This window comes from Eschrichtius robustus, chromosome 3 (genome assembly GCF_028021215.1).
Source record: "Eschrichtius robustus isolate mEscRob2 chromosome 3, mEscRob2.pri, whole genome shotgun sequence".
In the NCBI taxonomy this organism is placed as follows: Eukaryota; Metazoa; Chordata; class Mammalia; order Artiodactyla; family Eschrichtiidae; genus Eschrichtius; species Eschrichtius robustus.
In genome coordinates, this window is record NC_090826.1 from 114,308,688 (window position 1) to 114,330,653 (window position 21,966).

The following is a 21,966-nucleotide window of genomic DNA, read 5'->3' on the forward strand; positions in this document are numbered from 1 at the left end:
CTGTGGTTAGGACTCCACGCTTCCACCGTAGGGGGCACGGGTTCGATCCCTAGTCAGGGAACTAAGATCCCACGTGCCGTGCAGAGCAATCAAAAAGAAATCTATCTATCTATCTATAGATATAGATCCAGATATATAGATATAGAGATATATAATCCTACGGCCAGCCACCTGGGGGCTTCCAGCACTTACTCAATAGGTCAGCCTCTCAGGTCCTTGACTCCACGGACTCCAACAATCTCATCTCCATCTCAGTTCAGACACTCACCTCCGGGACCACACACTGTCCTCCCATTGCGGCCTATGCAGCCGCAAGCATTTAAACTCTCCACTTCTCTGTTTGGGCTGCCGAGTGATGCTAGAAAAAACTGTGACAAGCAGCTTGCAGTGCTCCTGCAAATTCAGGTTCTGGCCTCAGTCAGGAACTCTGCCGTTGCTCAGAGGCCCTTCCTCGTGTTCTCGGTCGGCTCGCTCTCCCGTCTTCTCAGTGGCTGCTGCAAACTGTCTTTATTCTTCCCAAGCTCCCGTCCCCTGATTTCCCCCTCATACTCAGCAGACCACTCTGCCTCTGAATGAATGAGCAATCGAGGTCACCAGGTGCTAATCACTTTATTCCACCGTCATCCAAAACCATCTCCATCTGCCCTACCCGTTCCTTTTTCCTTTCTGTCCCAGAAGACAAGGGATCCCTATTGCTGGCCAAGCCTAAGCTTGGCAACCCTTCCCCCTACTCTTTCAGGATCCCCTGTAGCTTACTTCACCTGCCCCCTCATGAGCCACCTTATGTTCTACTGGCTTTGTCCATTGGCATCCTAAGACTTCTCACTCCTACAGCAACCTTCACCTGCTTCTCTTCAGAGCCAAGAAAGAGCAGTCCACACCCACTCCTCTCCTTCCTCACCTCCAATTTATTCTCCAGCACACCTCAGCTGAGCTTCTGCCGCCCTCCCCACCACCACCACAGACATTGCTGAGATGAAGGGCACCAAATCACTACAAAATAGACCCTTTTCTTTGCTCTCAGCTTACTGGCTCTCCGTGCTGTTAATGCTATCTCCTCTCTCCTGGGGAGTCTCCTTAGTTGTCCTCTTACCCAATAGCCCTCTCTCAGACCTCTCTTCCTCCAGCAGCTTATAAGGATGGGTACCTCCTGAGACTCTGATTTTGACCTTCTGTTCCTCTTTATACCTTTATATATAAAGGCTTCATTCCAATCCAAGGCTTCCATCCCACTGCTACACTCTTGTCTCTAAGCCTTAGTTTCCAGCCCCAGATCTCTTTTACTCTGCTAAACTCCAGTCTGGTACATCCAGCTGCTGGCTGGACATCTCCATTTGGGTATCTTCAGGCAGCTCAAAGTCAAGCCAGTCAATACTCAAGTCATCCTCCTCAAAAACCTGCTCTTCTGCCCACCATATTCTCTGTCTTGGTGAACGGCACCACTGCTGTCTATTCACTGTAATTCAGAAATATCAAGGCAACCTTTAATCCTCTTGCCCTGATCTCTAAGTCTTACTGATTCTACCTCCTCAGTGATGATCATATGCATCTTCCCACTTCTTTAATTCAGGACTCCATCACTGCTCATCAAATTAGTCAAGCAGAAGAACTCAGCTCCTGGCCCTTCTCCAATCCTGCTTCCATTTGGCTGCCAGCATCGTCCTCCTAAAACCCAGATCTGACCACCTCACTCCCCTGCTTTAAATCCTTCAATGACTCTGGACAGTACTTGCCACAGGGCATTGAAATTAGTTTACTGGTTTACTGGTTTCTCTTCTTCAGGTTGCTGTAAGCAACTCGGGGGCACATGCCATTTCTCTGTGCCTAGCACGATGCCTGGCATAGCAGGTGCTTAATAAACATTTGAGTGGAAGGATTCCAAGCCTCATCAGGTGCTGCCTGAATGTGTTAACAGCCAAGTAGGGCAGTGGTTAAGAGCAGAGGCTTCAGACAGGCAGACTTGGCAGGTCTGAGTGCCAGCACCACCAAGCTCCGGCTATTTGGCCTGGGGAAGATTTCTTCCTTTTTCTCAGCCTCAGGTTCCTCAACTGTTAAATGGGAATACCACCACCTACCTTACAGAGAATGGGACAATGCTCCTAAAGGACTCAGCACAGTGCCTGACACAGAGAAGCACTCAATAAATGGTTGCCATTATTATTATTAATGACAGCAACCATCAGTTAAACTTCAAGGTTAGAAAAGAACCCCAGAATTTTAATGCTAGAACCACTGGGGCTCCAAGAAACAAACTGACTGACCATCACAAATTTAGTAAGTGGCAAGATCAAACTTGAAACCTAGTATCAATACAACAATAAAATGCTGTTATGGGCTGTTTGGTGGACTTGCCCTTAATTACAGGGTAAATGAAAGTGCACTGTGAATAATATGTAGACTGTAGGCGTAGGATATTCATAAACGCACTTGGCATATTGCATACATGGGAATTTGTGTCTCTAAACTTGGACTTGTGCTAACGTGCCTTGGGGTAAGTTCATAATTACAGTGCTGTTCATCTTTCCTATCGTCAGCTGTAACCATCTGTTAAACTAGGAATCAAATGATTCCTTTAGAGCCTTGGTTCGATCAGTGATTCTTTTTTTTTTCTTTTGGCCACACCGTGTGACTTGTGGGATCTTAGTTCCCCAACCAGGGATTGAACCCACGACCTCGACAGTGAGAGTGCAGAGTCCAGTGGTTAACGGGACTGCCAGGGAATTCCCTCAGTCAGTGGTTCTTAAGGGTAGAGAGAATGGCAGTGCTATCACCTGAAATTTCAAAATACATCCCCCCTTACCCTTCTGAGAATCACTTTGTTACATGAAAATTTAAGATCAGTAATGTGTTTGGCATGATACACTTCTCACACTCTTTGCCCTTTATCATTCTCACCTGCAGAAGGGGGTCCCGGCATTAGAAAACATTATGCTATGAAAAGAATACCATTGGAAGAGCATGTGTTTTGTTATACGTATGCTCCACTCTGAAGAGCCTTAATACCCAAGGCAAAACAGGACTTGCTGATTGCTATTTTCATAGTAATCTGCAATGGGGCTTATCTGTCATCAGTTGGATGAAGCCTGGGAACAGAGGGGGCAGAGAAAGAGGGAATTAAAGTACAGGGATCCCCAGGACTTCCCTGGTGGTGCAGTGGTTAAGAATCCACCTGCGAATGCAGGGGACATGGGTTCGAGCCCTGGTCCAGGAAGATCCCACATGCCGCGGAGCAACTAAGCCTGTGCTCTAGAGCCCACGGGCCACAACTACTGAAGCCTGTGCGCCTAGAGCCCGTGCTCCGCGACAAGAAGCCACCCAATGAGAAGCCCGTGCACCACAATGAGGAGTAGCCCCCGCTCGCAGCAACAAAGACCCAATGCAGCCAAAAATAAATAAATAAATAAATAAATAAATTTATTTTAAAAAATAATAATAAAGTACAGGGATCCCCAGGCACCTTGCAGGGTGAGCTGGGCTCTGACCAGGAAGTGTGATAAGAGAAAAGAGTAAGAAAATGTCTGCAAGGTCCTCTGGTCTCCAGGTTCTTCCTGGTGAGCTAAAGTGAGACTGAGCTCTTCCCAATGCTGGACTGAGGACACCTGAGTGGGGGGTGAAGTGGAGCATAAGAGCCAGTTGCTACTCACATGGATGGACCTAGAGATTATCACACTAAGTGAAGTAAGCCAGAAAGGGAAAGACGAATACCATATGCTATCACTTACATGTGGAATCTAAACTATGACACAAATGAACTTATCTAAGAAACAGAAACAGACTCAGAATAGAGAACAGACGTGTGGTTGCCAAGGGGAAGCGGGGTGGGGAAGGGATGGATTGGGAGTTTGGATTAGCAGATGCAAACTGTTATATATAGTATGGATAAACAACAAGGTCCTACTGTATAGCACAGGGAACTATATTCAATATCCTGCGATAAATCACAATGGAAAAGAATATGAAAAAGAATGTATATATACATGTATAACTGAATCACTTTGCTGTACATCAGAAATTAACACAATATTGTAAATCAACTATACTTCAATAGAATAAATTACAAAGCCAGGTACCCTAAAACTTGAACTCAAATGAGAATTTTCTACGTATCTTCTAGTTTACTGATCACAATGTAATTAAGACTCGCCTTCATTTCAATTAAGACTTGTATCCCCAGTTTTTGGTGTAGCCTTCCTAGATTACTCCCACTTAGAGGTGTGTAAGGATGCCTAGCACCTCTTTGTGAAGTGTCATGGACACTACATATGTTGGGTTCAACAGGAACCAACTTGCTCAGAGCTCAACAGCTGCCTGTGCAAGCAGATCCTGTAGCGCAGGACACAACAGCAAGACCACGTCTGGGGTCCGGTTTGGCTGCAGGAAATTCCCTTCTATAGGCAGCCATGACTGTGACTCTGGCCCCTGGAGCCAAACTAGCCACTCAAGAGGGCACAAGCCTTGGTGTATACGTGGAGTCTGCGTTCTCTCAAGACAGAGTGCAGTGATCCCAGACACAAGGTCAGACCTGTGATTCACCTTCCCAACATGAGGGTGTATACCACCGAGGAAGGGCTGGCGGGAGCGACCAGGCTGGCGTCACCAAGCACCCTTCCTCCCCGGCTCCATCCCTCCCGCATGCCCACTCTCTAAGTCACTCTCCTGGTCACATACCCTCTGTGTGAAGGTGTTCGCATGGCTTGGGGTGTCACTTTAGGTGTGCTCGTTGATTTGTGGTAGGGACGAGGACAAGGCAGCAGAGCACATGGGCTACACACAAAGGCTTGGTCAGCGCTTCTTGATGACTTCCAGCAAACCAGGGCCCAGTTAGTGTCATTCACACAGACCCTGGACCCCCTATCAGAATTACAGCTCTACAGGATCCTGTGACAAAGCTATTTAACGTGAAGTTATAAAGAAAACATCACACAATTGTTTTTCCTTTATAAAAATTTATCAAGGGAATAATCTGAGTTTTAAGAGGCTTGGTTTAGCAAAGTAAAAGACTAAAAACCATTAAAACACTTTAAATTCTTCTTTAACCTACCAAGTGGGGTCTAAATTAAATAAATCCTCTATCACTTTAGGAAAGAGGCTGCTTTCCTAAATCAGAAAAATTGATTTCCAAGTCACACTCTCTTACCTCTACTGCCCTGTAACCCTAAGAACTAAACCTCACCAGGGATGGCTCCTCTGGAAGTCAAGGTGGAAAGAACAGGTGATATCCCAACACAGACTGGATGTAGACTCTGAGCCAAAAGAAGTCTGAGAGATGAACTGTGATCATACAAGTTATCATCCAACAGGATACTTTTGGCAAGTTCAACACGGTGCTGCTAATTACTTGAGAACAAAAGGCATAAAATGAGACACATGGTCACCCTAGTGATAAGGCAGTTTGGGAAACTACACTTCCCAGTATGCCCTGCCCCTTGAAAGTCAAAAGGCTTTTTCCCAGGAGCAAAGCACCCTGGGACCCATGGTTAGCACCATTTAAGAGGTAAACAGCCTATAGGGCTGGGTTCTGACATGGAGCCTTCCTCCTTCCATGGAACACTTAACAACACCTGAGGTGAAATTTTAATGGCTATTAAGTCTGGGGTGGAGCCTCACTCTCCCCAACAACTCTAGTTTCCGAAGGTGTAGAGCTGGTAGAGCTGTCCACTGGTCCACTGCCCTGTTCTCCCGGGTGTGGTGCTGCCTCTGCCTCCCCACATCACCAGTGTCCCCACTGGCACTAGTCTTTTGGGGGATTCTTGGCCAGGTGCTGTTCCCACTCAACTTCAACCAACTTGTACAGCTCCATGGTGGCCTGAGCATCTTCCACAGAGGAATGTCCGCTTTTCCCAACCTGAGGGAAGGAAGAAAAAGGAGGAAGAAAAGAGCATGAAGCTACAAGCGACTGTTTCTTCCCTTCCCAACTGGCTCCCTCCAACCCACTGATGCTGCTGCTTCTGCAGTCAGCGGGCTACAAAGGTAGACCTCTGCTGAGGCCCTACTCCTTATCTAACTTCAGGGTTCAACTCCCATGCTACTGTCTGCCTCGATCCCTTCTGTAGCAACATGTACATACCATATTGTTCTACATTCTTCTGTAGAGGCAGAACAAACCAGATCACAGACAGGCCTTCTGAGTCTTCCACCTTCCCCAGTTCCTTAACTGATCTGTATATGACATGTGTCTACAGCCTCATGCCAGGCAGGCCATCCCCTCTTTGACTGCCAAACATATGAAATACATAAGAGCCTCTTGCATCCACTACATGGTCTTTTAGACCACCACAACTACCTGCTTTGTACTTTTCTTAGTTAGGGTTTTATCCCCACTTTCAGGCTTTTTTCCTTTTCCAAGTATCCTTTGGAACACTCCGTGAGGTAGAGAACAGGAATAGTTATCCCTATGTAGAGATGGACCCCTCTGCCCAAAGCTCTTCCCATCAGAGCATCCCGCCCAGATCTCTCTACAACCAGAGGAATTTGAGGGTCAGAGCCTGGAGTGGCAGCAGGAGAGCCTTCAGTGTCCAAGCTACAGGTCTGGCAGCATTTGGGAAGACGCTACCTGGATGTCCCGGCTCAGCAGCTTCTTGGTGAGATGCTTCAGAGACATGGTTGCATTCTCTGGGCAGTCGGCCTTACGGTTGAGGAGGGGGATATGGGAGGTGTCTCGGGTGAGGGACTTAGGGTGAAAATACTGAAGGGCTTTGAAGTCGTTGTGGATGGCATGCCCCACCACTATCTTCCCTGTGATAATCTTCAAGATCTGAAACAGGCATGGAAGAAGAGGTGGTGAGGAACAGGATTCAAAGATGTAGCCCCTGCATCTTAAAAGCCCAACATGGCTGTCTAAGTCCTTCTAGGTTCTTTCCACCAATTGCCCACCTGCCTCATCCTTGAAATGCCCTCTTCCACAAGTTTTCTTTCACCTGAAATCTATCTCCTCTCCCCAAGGTAAAAGTAGGTATTTTCTATGGTGTAACCCTGTTTGGATCTACATCAGCAGTGGCTCCTTATCTTCACATTAATTTCTACCCCAATGTGATGTTCATGTAACTACCTAGTTCAGTCCTGGCTTGACACTTGAAGTTCTTTAACTATGATCATTATGTTGGCCTTAGACACAGGCTGGGACAAATGTTGTTAAAGATGGGCTCCAGGAAGGTAATGGAAGCCCCAAATTATATGCAAATAGATATGCATATGTTTGTCGGTTTTTTGTTTTTTTTTTTTTGGGGGGGGGGAATCCATGGCTTTCATCAGATTCTCAAAGAGCCTACAAGCCATAAAAGATTAAGAAATGGGAGTTCCTTGGCAGTCTAGTGGTCAGGACTCGGCACTCTCACTGCCTGGGGCCGGGGTTCAATCCCTGGTTAGGGAACTAAGATCCTGCAAGCTGTGAGGCACAGCCCCCCACCTCAAAAAAGAAAAACATTAAGGATCATTTATAGACTAAGGCTGCAGAGAAAAGTGATCAAGTGACCATGCTTATGCTGCTTCAACAAAAAATCAGTCCCACCGCTTTATAGCTCCTCCTGCTCATAACCAGAGGGTATTTACCAGCTGGTCAGGAACCTTATTCACACTATTCTTGGAAACAAATAATTTCTCACCATTTCAGAATCTTAAACCATAAGGACATACTGCCAATGAGGATAACTACAGAATATGTCATGGGCTCTGAAGGCCATTACCAAAATGGGGTTCCAAACAGACTGTGAACAAGAGCAACAGGCCTGGAATCAATGCCTGGCCTCCCAATGGGACCCCTTGGAAGGGAACAGACTCATGTGAATGTACCTTAGTCTCATACCCCAGCTTGGGCACTGGTTTTTATGATGAAAGCCAGATATAGTCCTATCAACTTGGTATTTAGTTGCTCCTAACTTCACCTGCAGTTTACTGACCACTAACACCTTTACTCTGCATTAATTTCAACATATTGCCTTCCTTAAAGCTGAGTGGATTTGCTGTTTCAGACCCACCCCATCTTCTGCCTCTCCCAAGCCTTTGCTCAGCTATGCCCCTGGTGCGCAGGATGTTCTTCAACTCTTCAAGTTCTTTCTAAAATCCAGCTGTTCCACCTCTGATGAAATTCCTCCAACTGACTGCTCTGGCATATGAGGAATTATTGGGACAGTGTGTGTCTAGAGAAGGCAAAGAATGTGGAGCTGAAATTACAAAGTGGACCAAAGGCGCCCTCTGGAGGCCTTCCAAGACCAGCAGGCTCCCTTCCCCTTCACATTTGCCAGCTCACCCTCCTTTCCTGTTCATTTGTTGTGCCTCCAGTATTCAGCATAGGACTTACAGTGGCTAGGTTTGCTCAGTGAGTGAGATGAGAACCCCAACATATCAGCCCTGTGTCTTTTATCCCCTCCACTGCAGGCTACCTGTTCCAGTTATACAAATATGCCCCAGCTCCTTCTGTCAATATTCTGCCTTCCCCTACCACCAACTTTCCACACTGCCACAGGCTACTTCTTGCTCGGGAAGCCCTCTCCACCTCTCTATTCTCAACCCTAGACCCCACCTCTACAAGGCATTCTCACATTGAGCCCTTTCCCCCGGCACTCATGCCTGTTGCTCTGTCCGTCACTGGCCGTTACTTCTCTAGCAGATACCCGGTTCTCCAGATGAGGATTCCACTTGGGACCTAAAAGATCTTAACTAATAAAGTTCGTTACACCAGCTAATTGTGACTTTCCAGACTCTCACCACTCCTTATCCCAGCAGAAAGCCTTCTTCATCTGCTCCTCCACCCACTCCATCCCTCCCTCCGCAATCCTTTGGCGCCTTCCCGGGGTGATATTCTTTGCAGAAAAATGATTTGGACCTCTCCCCACCCACCCCGCTGCTACCACCGTCTCCCATGCCTCTCACCTGGCTCCGAGCAATCTTGAAGGGAGTAGCATTCACCATGTGCTGCTTCCGGATACCGCTCCATCTGGTCCGGTAGTCCACAATGTGGCAGGGGGGAAGGATATACTCATCATAAAGCACATCTCCGCTATAGCTGACAATGCTGCATCGAGCCAAGGAACTGACATGCCCCTTGGGTCCTGTGCCCACCATCTCACAGTCAATTGCCACCATCTTCGTTGGCATCTTCTGGGATGCTCCAGGGTATTTATTCTCTGAATGAGCTTGGGTGGAGATCTGTGGGGCAGTCTTCTGAGGAGGGCTCCTCTGGGAGCCCTTCTTCTGGGGGCGAATTGGGAGGCTCTTAATCTTTGGTAGGGCACTCTGGAACTCCCCCAGCAAATCTACTTTGGCCACAACAGAACCAGCTTTCTGTGAAGGAGCAGGGGTCAGCCAAGGCACTGCAGCTTTCTTGTCCAGGGACTGCTCTGACCCACTGCTGGAAGCAGCAGTCTTCTTTTTTGGAAGGGGAGGGGGCTTCCAAGTGCCATCCACCTTGCGAGTGTCCCCTTTCTTTGAAGGTTCTGAGTGCAACTTAGGGACCTTGTTAGGGGGCTGCTGCTTCTTATTCAGAAAGCCTTTCCGTTCCAAGAGCCGCCGCTTCTTGACAAATTTTTGGTGCTTGGCATTCCCTTCTAATGCCTTTCTGGGGGGAGGTTCGCCAAAATCCAGATTGAGGAGTAAGGTAGACATGATGACGGTGGATGGTGGGAGAACAGTTGGGAAAAACAGCTTACCAATGAGAGGATGGACAACTCATCCTCTGCTGAATCCCATAGGCCAACATCTGGAGGTTTGTAGTATACCCTGGGGAAGAAAGTGATCCTGATAACGGAATCCATAGGCTTGGGAACCAGTAAGATAAGACCCATCTGCCTAGGACTTAAAAGAGAGGAAAGACATCAGAGTAACCTCTCAGATAATGTGAAATGTGAAATGATGGAAGGAGGACTTCCTTCTGAACCAGGAAGCCTGGGTTCCAGGGAAGCCCCACAATTCTCCAGCAGTATGGTATTAGGAAGGCCATTTCCCCTCTCTAGATCTCAGTCTCATTTGTAAACTGAGGGGGTTGCAGGGCCAACCAGCTGAAACTCTTGTGATCTGGAACGCCAGAATAGGTGAGCTCTATCATTTGCCCAAGGAAGAAACGTCTAAGTATGCTCGAAGGCAGTCACAGATTTGGCATAGTTGACCTCTGAATTACCCAGCGCGGGACCCAAGGACAGAGATACAAATTCAGGCACCCATTTCCCTCGTCTCCACGTGGGGGAAATCTCCACATGCATCTCACTCAAGTCCTTCTCCCAAGAAAGGACCTTTGACAACACATATTAGCGGAGGGGAAAACCGAGGCTGGGGACAGCACACTCTGGCCGTCCACGCCACGGAGCCAGCTTCCCACGCTCACACACCTACCTCCCAGATGGGCCCCGCTAAGACCGGAAGCGCCAGGAGCCGGATGCGGAAATTGGCGCGCGTCGGCGAGGCCCGAGCCGGCAGGCTCGCGGATTGGAACGCGCCGGAGGCCGGGCCCGCGTACCCGCAGCGCCCCTGCCTCCGGGAGCGAGGCCAGGGATGCCTAGTGTGTGAGAAGAGGCAGCGGCGGCTGCGACGGAGGGGGCGGCGTGGGTGGGGGCGGGGGCGGGATGCGCTCCCCGGCCCCTCTAGCCCAGTGGAGGTACAATTCGAAGGTGTGCGGAGGCCGCTACAAACTGGCACTGCAGCGCGCCGGGAGGCCCTGGGCCTCACTTCCGGTAGAAGAGGGAGGTGTACGGGAAGGGGCGGGATCTGGAGGCGGGACCTGGAACTTGGCCCGCCCCACTCCGTGAGGTGGTCGCCGCGGCACGCCTCTGTGGCGTCACTGCGCTGGCATCGCCTCCCGGTTTGCATCCAATGCTGACAGCTTCGGGCTGTGGGACGTCGCGGCCTGTGACGTCAGGAGGGCGTCTCAAGTCTTCAACCCCAACCAACCTCGAATCCCGGAAAGGCAGCGTCTGGGACCGGATTCTGAGCGCTTTCTTCCGGTCCTGCAGAGCTGAGCCCAGCCCGGGTACCGGACCCGCGTGGTCCTGACCCAGGTTCCCTCCTCACTGCATTCTCCCTCCCCGCGCCACCGGCTGGGCCCCGGAATGCCGGGGGTCTCCGCCCGTGGCCTCTCTCACGAAGCGAGGAGGCAGCTAGCTGTGAACCTCACCCGGGTCGTGACGCTCTACCGTTCCATTCTGGACGCCTACATCATCGTGAGGCCACAGGGTTGTGGGTGGGGTGCTCCTGGTTATGTGGGTGGCTCCCTAGCCACGACAGGGGAAGAATGTAGAGAGTTAGCTTCTGATCTCTTTTCTAATATGTTTCTTCAGTCTTTTGTACAAGAAAGGGTTAAAGCTGGGGCAGCCCCCCCACCTTTTTCTTTCAGATGACCTAAATATTAATAGTTTTAGCATCTAGGTTGTTTTTCTAACCTTCTCAAGTCCAAAGTAATAAAACGCATGGACATTTGAGCCATGCTGCTGCAGCTACGTTGAACTCTCCCAGGAACATGTGAGGTGTTTCGAGAACACACATGTTCATTCATTCAAGCTTTGAATAAATTCCTGGCTTTGCAGTGTAATGGACAATTCCAACTTTGGAGTTGACAGACTTGGACTAGAATCCTGCCTCCCCTATTGTGTTAACCTTAGGCATTAAAAAAAACATTCCTCCTAGCCCCAGTTCCTGAGTCGTAAAATGGATCTCTTTTTGAAGGATCATTGTGAAGAATAAATGAGATGATGTATAAATGGCACCAGCATCCACTGAATTGTTCAGCTCCCAAACCCAGAAGCCATCCTCGATTCAGCTCTTTTCTTCATTGATCTACGATCCAGCCCTTCAACAAGTCCTATTGGTTCAACTTCCAGAATAGATACCAAATTCACCCATTTGCCTCCATTGCCATTGCTACCACCCTAGGACAAGCCAACATCATCTCTCTCCTGGACTACTTCCTAACTGATCTCTGTGTTTGCTTCCTCTCCTCCATACCCAGTTCTTCACAAAACAGCCAGATTAATCTTTTAAAAATGTAAATCTCACCAGGACACTTCCTTGCTTCTTAGGTTCTTTGATGAAATTGTAATTCTTTACCATTACCTATAAAACCCTACATGATCTGTCCCCTGCTCCCTTTTAAACCCCATCACATTTCATTCTCTCCCACATTCACTGTACTACACTGGGTCTTTGCACTTACTGATCTGCCTGGAATGTTTTTCCTCCACAGAAAGGCAATTGAGTAGGGTGGTTAAGAGCAAGAACTCTAGAGTCAAATTGGTTTCAAATCCCAGCTGTGCCACTTACTAGCTTTTTGACTTAGAATACTTAATTGCTGTACTTTGGTTTCCTTATCTGTAAAATGGGGGATAAAAATAGTACTATCTCATAGGGTAATTGTGAGGATTAAATGCATTGATATACGTAAAATGTTTCAGACAGTGCCTGGCATATTATAGTATTCTGTAAGTGTTTGCTATTACCTGAATTTTAAAAAATTGAGATGGAATTGACATTTTAGTTTCAGGTGTATAATATAGTGATTCGTATTTGTATATATTGTGAAATGATTACAGTAAGTCTAGTTAATATCCATCACCGTACATAGCTACATTTTTTTCTTGTGATGGGAACTTTTAAGACCTACTCTCAGCAACTTTCAAGTATACAATACTTGCAAGTATACAATACAGTATTATTTACTATAGTCACTATGGTGTACATTACATCTCCATGACATTTATTTTGTAACTGGAGGTTTGTACCTTTTGACCCTCCTCACCCATTTTACCCATCCCCACCCCCTGCCTCTGGCAACCACTGTCTGAATTTTTTTACATGTGCTGTTTCCTGTTCATCATTCAAGTCTCAGCTCAAGTGTCACCTTCTCAGACAAGTCTTCCCTCATCACTCTATCTAAAATAGTACTCAAACTCTCCATTGTTACTGTTTTATTAGTGTTTTATTGTCTATGTGGCATTTGATGTTATCTGAAATAATTTTTTAAAATGTAAGCTCTGTAAGAGCAAGGATCTTGTCTGTCTGCTTCATTGTTTGTATCCCCTGAGCCTAGGATAGAACTTGGTGCCTAACCAAAGCTCCAGAATTTGTGTTGAATAAATGAATGAATAAAAATATATTCTGGCAGGGAATTCCCTGGTGGTCCAGTGGTTAGGACTCGGCACTTTCACTGCCAAGGGCCTGGGTTCAATCCCTGGTCGGGGAACTAAGATCCCACAAACCACACAGCTCGGCCAAAAAAAAAAAAAAAACAACCCCAACATTCTGACATATATAATGTCTGGCACATCTAATGGTAGGTTACTAGATGGTAACACAAATACTGGGTGTCAGTCACTGTGGTGTTGAGGATGCAGATGTGAAGCCACCATCCCTGCCCTTTAGTTGAGTGGAGGAAACAGACACATAAATAAATGGGGACACTGCTAAAAGGAGAGGTGTGTCCAGAATGCAATTTGGGCTCAGAGGAAGGAGGGAGAGGCTAGAGCAGGTTTCAGAGAAGAGATGACAGCCAATGGGTAGAGGCGCCTGCTAGTTGCAGCCAGTGGCCATGTGTTGAGTGGGGCGGAGAAGAATGGGAAGAGTAGTAGCCTGTTGATTGCTTCTCCCTTTCCCCTACAGGAATTTTTCACAGACAACCTGTGGGGCACACTCCCTTGCTCATGGCAGGAAGCCCTGGATGGACTGAACCCGCCACAGGTGGCCACACTGCTGCTGGGGATGCCTGGGGAAGGGGAAGTGGCCAGGTATGGGCAAGAGGGACCTGTGTTGGGGGACTTGGTGCTGAGCCCTGCAGGGAGCCATTGCTCAGAGTCTCACAAGGGCTTCCTGGGTTGTAAACTGGCACACTCAGGATGCAATGGGACTATTCACTGGGGGCCTGGGTGGGCTATCTCAGGTACAGGTCGGTGTGGCCACTCACCCTGCTGGCCCTGAAGTCCACAGCCTATGCCCTGGCTTTTACCCGGACGCCTGGGTTTCAGACCCCCTCAGAGTTCCTGGAGAACCCCAGCCAGAGTTCCCGACTGACAGCTCCATTCCGGAAACATGTCAGGCCCAAGAAGCAGCATGAGATTCGGAGGCTGGGAGAGGTGAGGAGATGGCTGGGGTATAGGTGGTACCTGGGAGCCTGGGGACTCCTTAAGCCTATGGGTTACAAAGGTGTGGGCACCTTATACCACCTGCAGGACCAGAGGCCCTAGAAGGTCCCTTCCTTGGCAGATACACTATAATCATATCTTCATCCTTTTGCCGGGTTGTTTGGTGGCTATATTTGAATCACTGGCTTAGTCTTGTTCTGATAACCTTCACAATCTGCTCATGGCTTCACAGCAGGGCTCTTGTTCTGTGGAGGAGACTGAATCACTAGCCTGAGAGGAGCAAAGACGGTAGCCTGAGCCTGGGGTCAGCACACCCCATTGTGGTTTCCATGTCTCTTGTCTCTTCCCTCTACCCATCTTCCTCTGCCATCTTCAGCTCCTCCACCCTCATTATGGGTGTTTACCCTGGGAGCCAACACCAATGGCCAGGAGACCTTTGTTCCCTCCTCTTTCAGTTGGTGAAGAAGCTGAGTGACCTCACAGGCTGCACCCAAGTTGTGGATGTAGGCTCAGGCCAGGTGAGCCAGACCCCTAATGTTCTGGTTTTCTGTCATGGGGATAGAACAGCTGGAAGACAGGTTATCAGGCCACAGGCCCAGGGAGGCAGGTGCTAAGGAGTGGTAGAAGTAAGCTGGGCAGAATTTAAGCCTTCTGGGGGCCTAGGACCCAGGTGTCCAAACCACACATAGGGAGGGGGACAGTGGAGAGGACACTGAACGGGGCTGTCTCCACCCTCCCTCTCGGGACTCCAGGGCCATCTCTCCCGCTTCATGTCCCTGGGGCTGGGGCTGATGGTGAAGAGCATTGAAGGGGATCAGAGACTGGTGGAGAGAGCCCAGCGCCTAGACCAGGAGCTCCTGCAGGCTCTGCAGAAAGAGGAGAAGCGGAACCCACAGGTAGACCAGTCCTTCCTGCAGCCAGGACCGTGAGAGCAGGGTCTGCTTGGCTGGAATTGGGCACCAAGGCTGAATTCCCTCTTTTAAGTTTCTCAGCTTGAGATGGCGTGTCCCTATTTCTGCTACCCCTTTCCCAAGGTCCCTCCTTCACCGAAGCCTCCTCATATCTTAAAGGCACCTTCTAGTTAAAAAGTGCTTTCCACACCGATACGTTCTTCTCACAGCCACCTGTAAAAAGTGGCCAAATGAGGAAGCTCAGAGACGAAAAGACCTGCAGTTACTAATGACAGACCCAGAATCTATCCCATCTCCTGATTTAAAGTCCCACTTTCTCCTCTGCCCCAGTTTCTCTCCCACCTTCCTCCTTGGGAAGGAACTCAAGAGGACAGATCTGTTCCCGTGGCTTGAGGTGGCACGGGGACGGGAAACCGGCTTCCCATCTGCCTCCGTTCTGTCCTGCCTCCACAGGTGGTCCACACTGGCCCTCGCCACCGCCCCCACCATGTGGTTAGGTGGGTAGACCCCACGGCCCTGTGTGAGGAGCTTCTGCTTCCACTGGAGAACTCACCTCAGAGTGAGGCCCGCTTGCTGCTGACAGGCCTCCATGCCTGTGGGGATCTGAGTGTTGCCTTGCTGAGGCACTTCTCCTGCTGCCCCGAGGTGGCGGCCCTGGCCTCAGTGGGCTGCTGTTACATGAAGCTGAGTGACCCCGGTGGCTACCCACTGAGTCAGTGGGTGGCTGGGCTGCCCGGCCGTGAACTGCCCTACAGGCTACGGGAGGGGGCCTGCCACGCCCTGGAGGAATACGCTGAGCGGCTGCAGAAAGCAGGCCCTGGCCTCCGAACCCACTGCTACCGGGCAGCACTGGAGACGGTCATCCGGCGTGCCCGGCCCGAGCTCCGTCGGCCAGGCGTGCAGGGGATCCCCAGGGTCCACGAGCTCAAGATTGAAGAGTGAGGCTGGGGGGTTGGGGGGGCGTGAGGAGGGGGGCATCAACTACTGGAGGTATGATTCCCCTCCCACCCTCAACTGTTAGCATGTCCTGAAGAAAATCTAAATGTGCTGGGAGGAGGGGAGTGATTTTGAGTTCTGAGGCAGCTTCAAACTTTCTTTAAAAGGCAGTTGTCACTCTTTTATCAAGTTTTTGAAATGCTAAAAATATGGCTAAATAATTGCACAGATTTGGCTGAAAACAAATTTTTGGATTGATTTGCTACTGGACAGACAGCTCACAGCCAGAAAAACATTTAAAAATGCACCTTAGGGTGGCAAATCTGTTACAGCTGGAATTGAATTAGGAATGGACAGTTTGAATGGGGGAGGAGGGTTCTAAAACCAAACTGAGTGCTGTCTGTGGCTGACCCCACAGATACGTGCAGCGGGGGCTACAGCGGGTGGGGCTTGACCCCCACCTGCCGCTGAATCTGGCTGCCCTTCGGGCCCACCAGGCCCAGGAGAACCGTGTGGTGGCCTTCTTCAGCCTGGCCCTGCTGCTGGCCCCGCTGGTGGAGACACTGATTCTACTGGACCGGCTGCTCTACCTTCAGGAGCAGGGTGAGGGTGGCCAAAGCAGGGACCCAGGGCCAGAGGGGCTGGAGTTCTAGGGCTCTCCTTCAGGTCCTGGCCCCTGCACCTGCCAGGACTAGGTTCCTCGCTGTGGTGATTCTCAGACCAGCTGCTTCAGAGTCAGATGGGGGGAGGGGAAATTGTTAATGCAAATTCCTACTGAATCAGCCTGTGGTGGTACCTCCCTGAGGTGCATTTTAAGCCAGCATCCCAGGCACTCAGAACCTATGATGTGCTGCAGACTGCCTCCTCCCGAGTCAGTGTCTTGGGCACTCATGTTCCTGGAGAGAGCTGGGTCTCCTTAGACCCCCTCGAGCCTCCCCCATGGGGAAAAGGGGCTATGCCTACAGGCTAAGCAGGAAGTGGCTAAGAGTTTGTTTCATTTCTCCCCTTCTGAGTAGCCCTGCCTTTCTCATAGGCTTCCATGCTGAGCTTCTGCCCATCTTCAGCCCCGAACTCTCTCCGAGAAACCTGGTTCTGGTGGCCACCAAAAGGCCTCTGGGTGAGACCTTCTCTGTTCTGGAGACTGAAGACAGCTGACACAGCCTGAGGAAGGGCATATCTCCGACCCCATCTGAAACTGCCAGGTACCACACTGGGTGGCGGAGTCTTCACCTCCTCAGCCAGAGAACCAGCATCCTCCGTGGAATCCTGGTTCCATACAAACCTTCAGCTTCATACCCTTTCTCTCCCTCTGTGTGTTATGTAATATTATGCAAAAACTTATTTTTAATTTATTAAAAAATTGAAATCTTTACTTCTCTATCATTTCTATTAAGTATAGAAAAGGACAGACATGCACCCTCCCTACCGAATCCTGCAGGGGTGCTACATTAGGTCTCACATCCCCAATCCCCACTGTCTTCCCTAACAGGTAGCACCTTGTTACTCAGAGGTCTCCATGGAGGGAAGCTGTCTCTCCCTTAGATCTCCATCCCAGAATCTGCAGGCCCTGCCCTTTGGGAGGACCACCTTAAGGCTGGCTAACTTCTATCCAGGTTTTGTCATAACATCAGGACAGATGCTCCCTCCCTCAGTCCCTGAAACAGGGGTTAGGGGTGCCAGTCTACCAAAAGACAGCAGCTGCACACAGAGGACCCAAGGCTCTTTATTAGAGTCTGAAGAAGAGGTGGTCCCAACCTTCAAGGCTAAGACAAGGAGGGGAGAAGCAGCTCTCCCCAGACTCAATACCAATAGACTTTCTTATGTCTCCGTGTCTCCTGGATCCCCATCGCCTCCATTACCTCCTCCTCCAGTGTCTTTAGACTGGGCACATAGGTTTTTTCTAGAGCATCTTCCACTGATGTGTCTTTGGGGCCATCTGCTGAGCCAGAGGAAAGAAGATGGGTGGGAAGGCTTCTTAACATCCCTTACTCCCACTCCTCCCACCCCCCTCTTCTTGCTGCCTCACCCAGCCTCACCAATCCACGTTTCAGGAACGATGCCATCAGCTCTGGGAAATTCAGGTTTAGGGATAATTCTTCCTGATCTTGTGGAGACTCGTACCCGCTCTCCTGCCTCAGTGAATCTCCACTCCACCTCAGTGGGTTTCCTAGGGGATAGAACAAGTGAGGCCAGTCAGGGAGTTAGGTCTCCCTCCTATGTTCCAACCCGAAAATCAGTGACTAAAAACACTAAGGTCACCATCTTGTTTCTCTGCCACCCCTGCACTGGGGTTTCCTATGGGGGGTCATGTCCATGAGATGGCCCCTCTCAATTTCCAGCACATCCAACCCACCACTCCCTTTGGATAAATATGGTTAATAGCTGTGTGGACTCAGAGGGCAAGAAACCCTCGGACCAGAGCCCCATGTGCTTGCCTGTCCACAGGATCCACAAGTTTGACCTGGTTGTGGAGCAAGGGTGCTTCGCTGGGGATCATGGTTCCCCGGTAATCCACGGTCTTGCCAATATAGCGGTAATGCTGTCCAAAAGAGGAGGGGGCTATCAGAACCCAGGAGGTGTGAAGGGGGCTTGTCTACCACAACTCAGAGCATTCAGCCCAAGTTGAAAAGTAAAAGGTTCAGTTGTCTCACCATCCCCTCAGCCAGTCTCTGGCCTCCCTGTGCTGCTCTTAATGGACAGGGACGGATGGCACAGGCTTCCTGAGCGTCACCATCCTCACTCTTCACTTACTGTATTCAGTCCCTCCACGACCACCCAGTTTCGCTGCCGGATAACTTGAACCACTTTGCCTTGCTTCCCAGCGTCCTTGCCTTCTAGGATCTCTACCTGTGGGAAGAGATGACCGTCAGGGAGGGAGATCCTTGCCCAGGAGCACCCCGCCACCCTACCCCATCTGAGATTCTCACCCTGTCCCCATAGAACAGATGCCAGTCTTCATCAGAGATAGGTTCCACAGCCACCCGGCGCCGCCTAGTCCCTGGAGGGTTCTTCTTCTTGTCTGACAAGGAGCCTGGGCGGCTCATCCCATAGCGGTAATTGGGAGGCAGAGTGACCTTGGATGCCAAGGCCAGCAGAGCAGAGAGCCGCATGGCTGGAGGCTGTGAGAAATCCCCTGGCCGGCGAAAGACCCAGAAATCTTCCTAGTCAGCTGTGGGGTAGGACAGAAAAAAGGGGGCAAAGAAACAAGGGAAGCAACATTTTCTTAAGCACTTACTTCATGGCTCAATGGACTTGATCTTACTGAATCCTCACAAGATATTATCTTCGCTTTACAGATGACGATAGAGACTCAGAGAAGTTAAGTGACTTGTCAATGGTCATAAGGCTACTATGTGGGAGAATCAGCATTCAAAGCCACATATATCTGACTTCAAAGTCCAAAAATTCATTGAGGCCAGGGACCATGTTATCTAGATCACCCTTGAATCCAGCAGATCCCAGTAGGGCTTGGCATGTAGTAGGTACTCAATAAAAAGTTATTTAATAAACGCACCAACAGCAAGATGGAAAGAAAACAAGTAATGGACAAAACACTGACATAAAGCCAAAAAGCAGGCAGTTATAAGGTAAAACAAACAGGTGGCAGAGATAAAAACTGGGATTAAAATGTCCCTACACAACGTCCAATTCCTAATCGCAATAAGGAAATAACCACTTCTCCCTAAGATAGTTTCTTTTCTAAAGGAAAAGGACCCAGAGCCAGACTCTAGGATTATAGGGTCCTACATTTCCAAACTAAGTATGTACTCTAAGCCTCCCAATTTTGGATAATGGACTAAACCAATAGGGCAGTGAGACAACTGAGGGCAAAAATAATAAGTGCTTCAGTTTGCTGAGCACTTGCTACCTTCCACTTGCCATGCTAAGTGCTTTCCTGTATCATCTCATTTAAGCCCAAGGACAACTGATGAAGGAAGTACCATTAACCTTGTTTCATAGCTAAGAATGAAGCCTAACTTCAAAGTACAATTAAAGTGCACACTAATGACATTAAAAGCTCTGGACTGGGAATCAGACGACCTGGCTTCTAGTCCCTGCTCCACCATCAACTTATTCTGTGACCCTAGGCAACTTGACTTCTGAGCTTCAGTTTCATCATCCATAAAACTTTACAGGGTTGTTTCTGTCATTCGAGTTATTTTTAACATTTGAACAAAGCAAGGTACAGAATCATGTGGATACTATTATCCTTTCTTGGGTAAATTTAAAAATATATATTCTATCACAGACATAAATATTTACAAGAAGGCAACAGGGAACAAATAAAGTACTTGTTTTGGAGATGAGGAAGTTTGGGAGGGCTATTACTTTCCATCTTGTTCCTTTCCATAACGTTTGCATTTCCTAACCACGTACCTTTAAAATAATACATCAACTGGTTTATCTGAACAGTGAGATATCAGGTCATTTTTCTTCTCTATACTTTTCAATATGGAAAAGACCTAATATTATTTTTAATTAATGCTGGATGAATGTTAAGGGCCTTGGTGTTCCCATTCAGAATCAAAAAACGCTTAGGGAGGACTACTATGTGACAGGTCTAATGCTGGGAACTTCACTATTCCCAGCATTTGATCTTCACACTGCTCTCCGCGGGAGGTTGACAGGAGACGAGGAAACCAAGGCCCTGAGAGCTGGTGACTTGCCCTAGTTCATATGACTTGATAGAAGCAAAATTCCCTGGCGGTCCAGTGGTTAAGACTCTGCGCTTCCAATGAAGGACTGTAGGGGGCACGGATTCCATCCCTGGTGGGGGAACAAAGATTCCGCAGGCCGCGCAGTGCGGCCAAAAAAAAAAAAAAAGCCAGCCCCCTAGATCTTTTCCTTTTTTCCCTCCAAACCCTGGAGAGGCCGGTGCCCTTCAGCAGTGGGGCTTTCATGGCGCGCTCTGGGGCGCCGTGCTAGATAGTGAGGTAGAGCGTCTGCTCCCTCAGACCCCGGCTCCAAAGGCTCCGCCGGCCCCATCTTAGGTACGGGTGATGTCCATCTTCCAGCAGTCTTCAGCAACCACCCGCTCCGAGCTTCCGAAGCAGGGAGACCCCGGACGAGGCGACTGAGCCATGCCAAGGTAAAGGAAGGCCCTTCCCGCTCCCGGAACAGCCCAGAGCTGCCAAAACCTCCGGGCCACGCTGTCCTCACCTCCGCTTCCCGCTGAGCCCCGGAGCCTCCGCCAGTCCCCTCTGCACGTGGGACCTAAGCCTCGCCCCACCGCGTCCCCCGGCTTTCTGGGAAAAGTAGTCTAATGGTACAATGGACGCGCAACAACGATAATCTAGCCTCTCTGCATGCTGGGAGTTGTAGTTCGCTGCTGCGAAGCAAGCGAGAAACAGGAAATTTGGCCTTGTAGGAAATCAAGGAAGCCTAAGAGCACCGTGAAGCACGTCGGGAGTTGAAGGCAAAGCGGAATATGCTATCGCGCCTGGCACATTCCTGCACGTGCTCTGTGTGGAGGCCGCTGGGAATTGTAGTTACTAGAGACGACGGCTCCATTTTCTAGGTGATTGCGGCTTCTTCAAAGCAGAGGGCCTCTTTCTAGTGAGGCTACAGTCAATACTCTCCCCGCCCGCCCTCTGCTGGAGGGAGCCAAGGCAGATGAAGAAAGTGTCATAGGCTTTCTAAACTAAGGGATGAAACGTGGGCCCTTCCAATGCCGGTTGATGATCTAGTCACAAAATGTCAGACTGAAAGAAACCTCAGAGAGGATCTAATCCAGCCATTCCACTTAATTCAGGAGTATTGGGAGGATTCCATGCTATCAACTTCCCCGACCCTCATCACCAGTTATCAGTACCGGGCATCCCTAGCTTTGCCCTTGAGGGTCAAAGTTGTTTCTACAAGCAGCCCCACCACCCTAACTTCCCTGGCTATCGTGAGCTGTGGCTGATATTGTCACCTCTCACACCCTACTTCTTCTCCTTTTTTTAAATATTTATTTATTTATTTTGGCTGCACCATGTCTCAGTTGCAGCACGTGGGATCTTCCTTGCGGCATGTGGAGTTCTTAGTTGTGGCATGCATGCGGGATCTAGTTCCCTGACCAG

General features: G+C 49.4%; 3 protein-coding genes across 9 annotated transcripts; 1 reads left to right on the forward strand and 2 right to left on the reverse strand.

Moving 5' to 3' along the window:
* Positions 1-3,445: 3,445 nt before the first annotated feature.
* On the reverse strand, positions 3,446-10,666 carry ISG20L2 (interferon stimulated exonuclease gene 20 like 2). Of its 2 annotated transcripts, none has more exons than XM_068541045.1 (4): positions 10,324-10,666; positions 8,869-9,714; positions 6,554-6,754; positions 3,446-5,845 (listed from the first exon to the last, which is right to left on the reverse strand). In XM_068541045.1, the coding sequence occupies exons 2-4, from the start codon at positions 9,598-9,600 to the stop codon at positions 5,732-5,734; spliced, it is 1,047 nt and encodes a 348-aa protein (XP_068397146.1). In that variant the 5' UTR covers positions 9,601-9,714; positions 10,324-10,666; the 3' UTR covers positions 3,446-5,731. The 2 variants fall into 2 exon arrangements, with proteins under 2 accessions (XP_068397146.1, XP_068397145.1); XM_068541044.1 differs by having other exon boundaries at positions 8,869-9,789.
* METTL25B (methyltransferase like 25B) lies at positions 10,397-17,276 on the forward strand. 5 transcript variants are annotated; one of them, XM_068541038.1, is made up of 8 exons: positions 10,397-11,147; positions 13,579-13,703; positions 13,856-14,048; positions 14,513-14,575; positions 14,810-14,953; positions 15,422-15,906; positions 16,323-16,507; positions 16,938-17,276. In XM_068541038.1, exons 1-8 carry the CDS (start codon positions 11,037-11,039, stop codon positions 17,057-17,059), a joined length of 1,428 nt encoding a protein of 475 aa, XP_068397139.1. In that variant the 5' UTR covers positions 10,397-11,036; the 3' UTR covers positions 17,060-17,276. The 5 variants fall into 5 exon arrangements, with proteins under 5 accessions (XP_068397139.1, XP_068397142.1, XP_068397140.1 ...); XM_068541041.1 differs by having other exon boundaries at positions 13,579-13,656; positions 13,941-14,048; XM_068541039.1 differs by having other exon boundaries at positions 16,921-16,977.
* Positions 17,277-17,607: 331 nt separating this feature from the next.
* On the reverse strand, positions 17,608-21,172 carry MRPL24 (mitochondrial ribosomal protein L24). 2 transcript variants are annotated; one of them, XM_068541047.1, is made up of 6 exons: positions 21,065-21,172; positions 18,832-19,073; positions 18,656-18,751; positions 18,340-18,443; positions 17,931-18,071; positions 17,608-17,840 (listed from the first exon to the last, which is right to left on the reverse strand). In XM_068541047.1, exons 2-6 carry the CDS (start codon positions 19,012-19,014, stop codon positions 17,723-17,725), a joined length of 642 nt encoding a protein of 213 aa, XP_068397148.1. In that variant the 5' UTR covers positions 19,015-19,073; positions 21,065-21,172; the 3' UTR covers positions 17,608-17,722. The 2 variants fall into 2 exon arrangements, with proteins under 2 accessions (XP_068397148.1, XP_068397147.1); XM_068541046.1 differs by having other exon boundaries at positions 17,941-18,071; positions 21,065-21,171.
* Between the last annotated feature and the right edge of the window lie 794 nt (positions 21,173-21,966).

Excerpts from the sequence above, each read along its gene's own strand:
- ISG20L2 (XM_068541045.1), bottom strand. The coding sequence starts at position 9,600 with ATGTCTACCTTACTCCTCAATCTGGATTTTGGCGAACCTCCCCCCAGA. Across the intron at positions 6,755-8,868 it reads TCAAGATTGCTCGGAGCCAG|ATCTTGAAGATTATCACAGG; the intron begins GTGAGAGGCATG and ends TGCCTGTTTCAG. Across the intron at positions 5,846-6,553 it reads TGCTGAGCCGGGACATCCAG|GTTGGGAAAAGCGGACATTC; the intron begins GTAGCGTCTTCC and ends TCCTTCCCTCAG.
- METTL25B (XM_068541038.1), top strand. The coding sequence starts at position 11,037 with ATGCCGGGGGTCTCCGCCCGTGGCCTCTCTCACGAAGCGAGGAGGCAG. Across the intron at positions 14,049-14,512 it reads AGATTCGGAGGCTGGGAGAG|TTGGTGAAGAAGCTGAGTGA; the intron begins GTGAGGAGATGG and ends CTCCTCTTTCAG. Across the intron at positions 14,954-15,421 it reads AGGAGAAGCGGAACCCACAG|GTGGTCCACACTGGCCCTCG; the intron begins GTAGACCAGTCC and ends CTGCCTCCACAG.
- MRPL24 (XM_068541046.1), bottom strand. The coding sequence starts at position 19,014 with ATGCGGCTCTCTGCTCTGCTGGCCTTGGCATCCAAGGTCACTCTGCCT. Across the intron at positions 18,752-18,831 it reads ATCTGTTCTATGGGGACAGG|GTAGAGATCCTAGAAGGCAA; the intron begins GTGAGAATCTCA and ends CTCTTCCCACAG. Across the intron at positions 17,841-17,940 it reads CGTTCCTGAAACGTGGATTG|ATGGCCCCAAAGACACATCA; the intron begins GTGAGGCTGGGT and ends CTGGCTCAGCAG.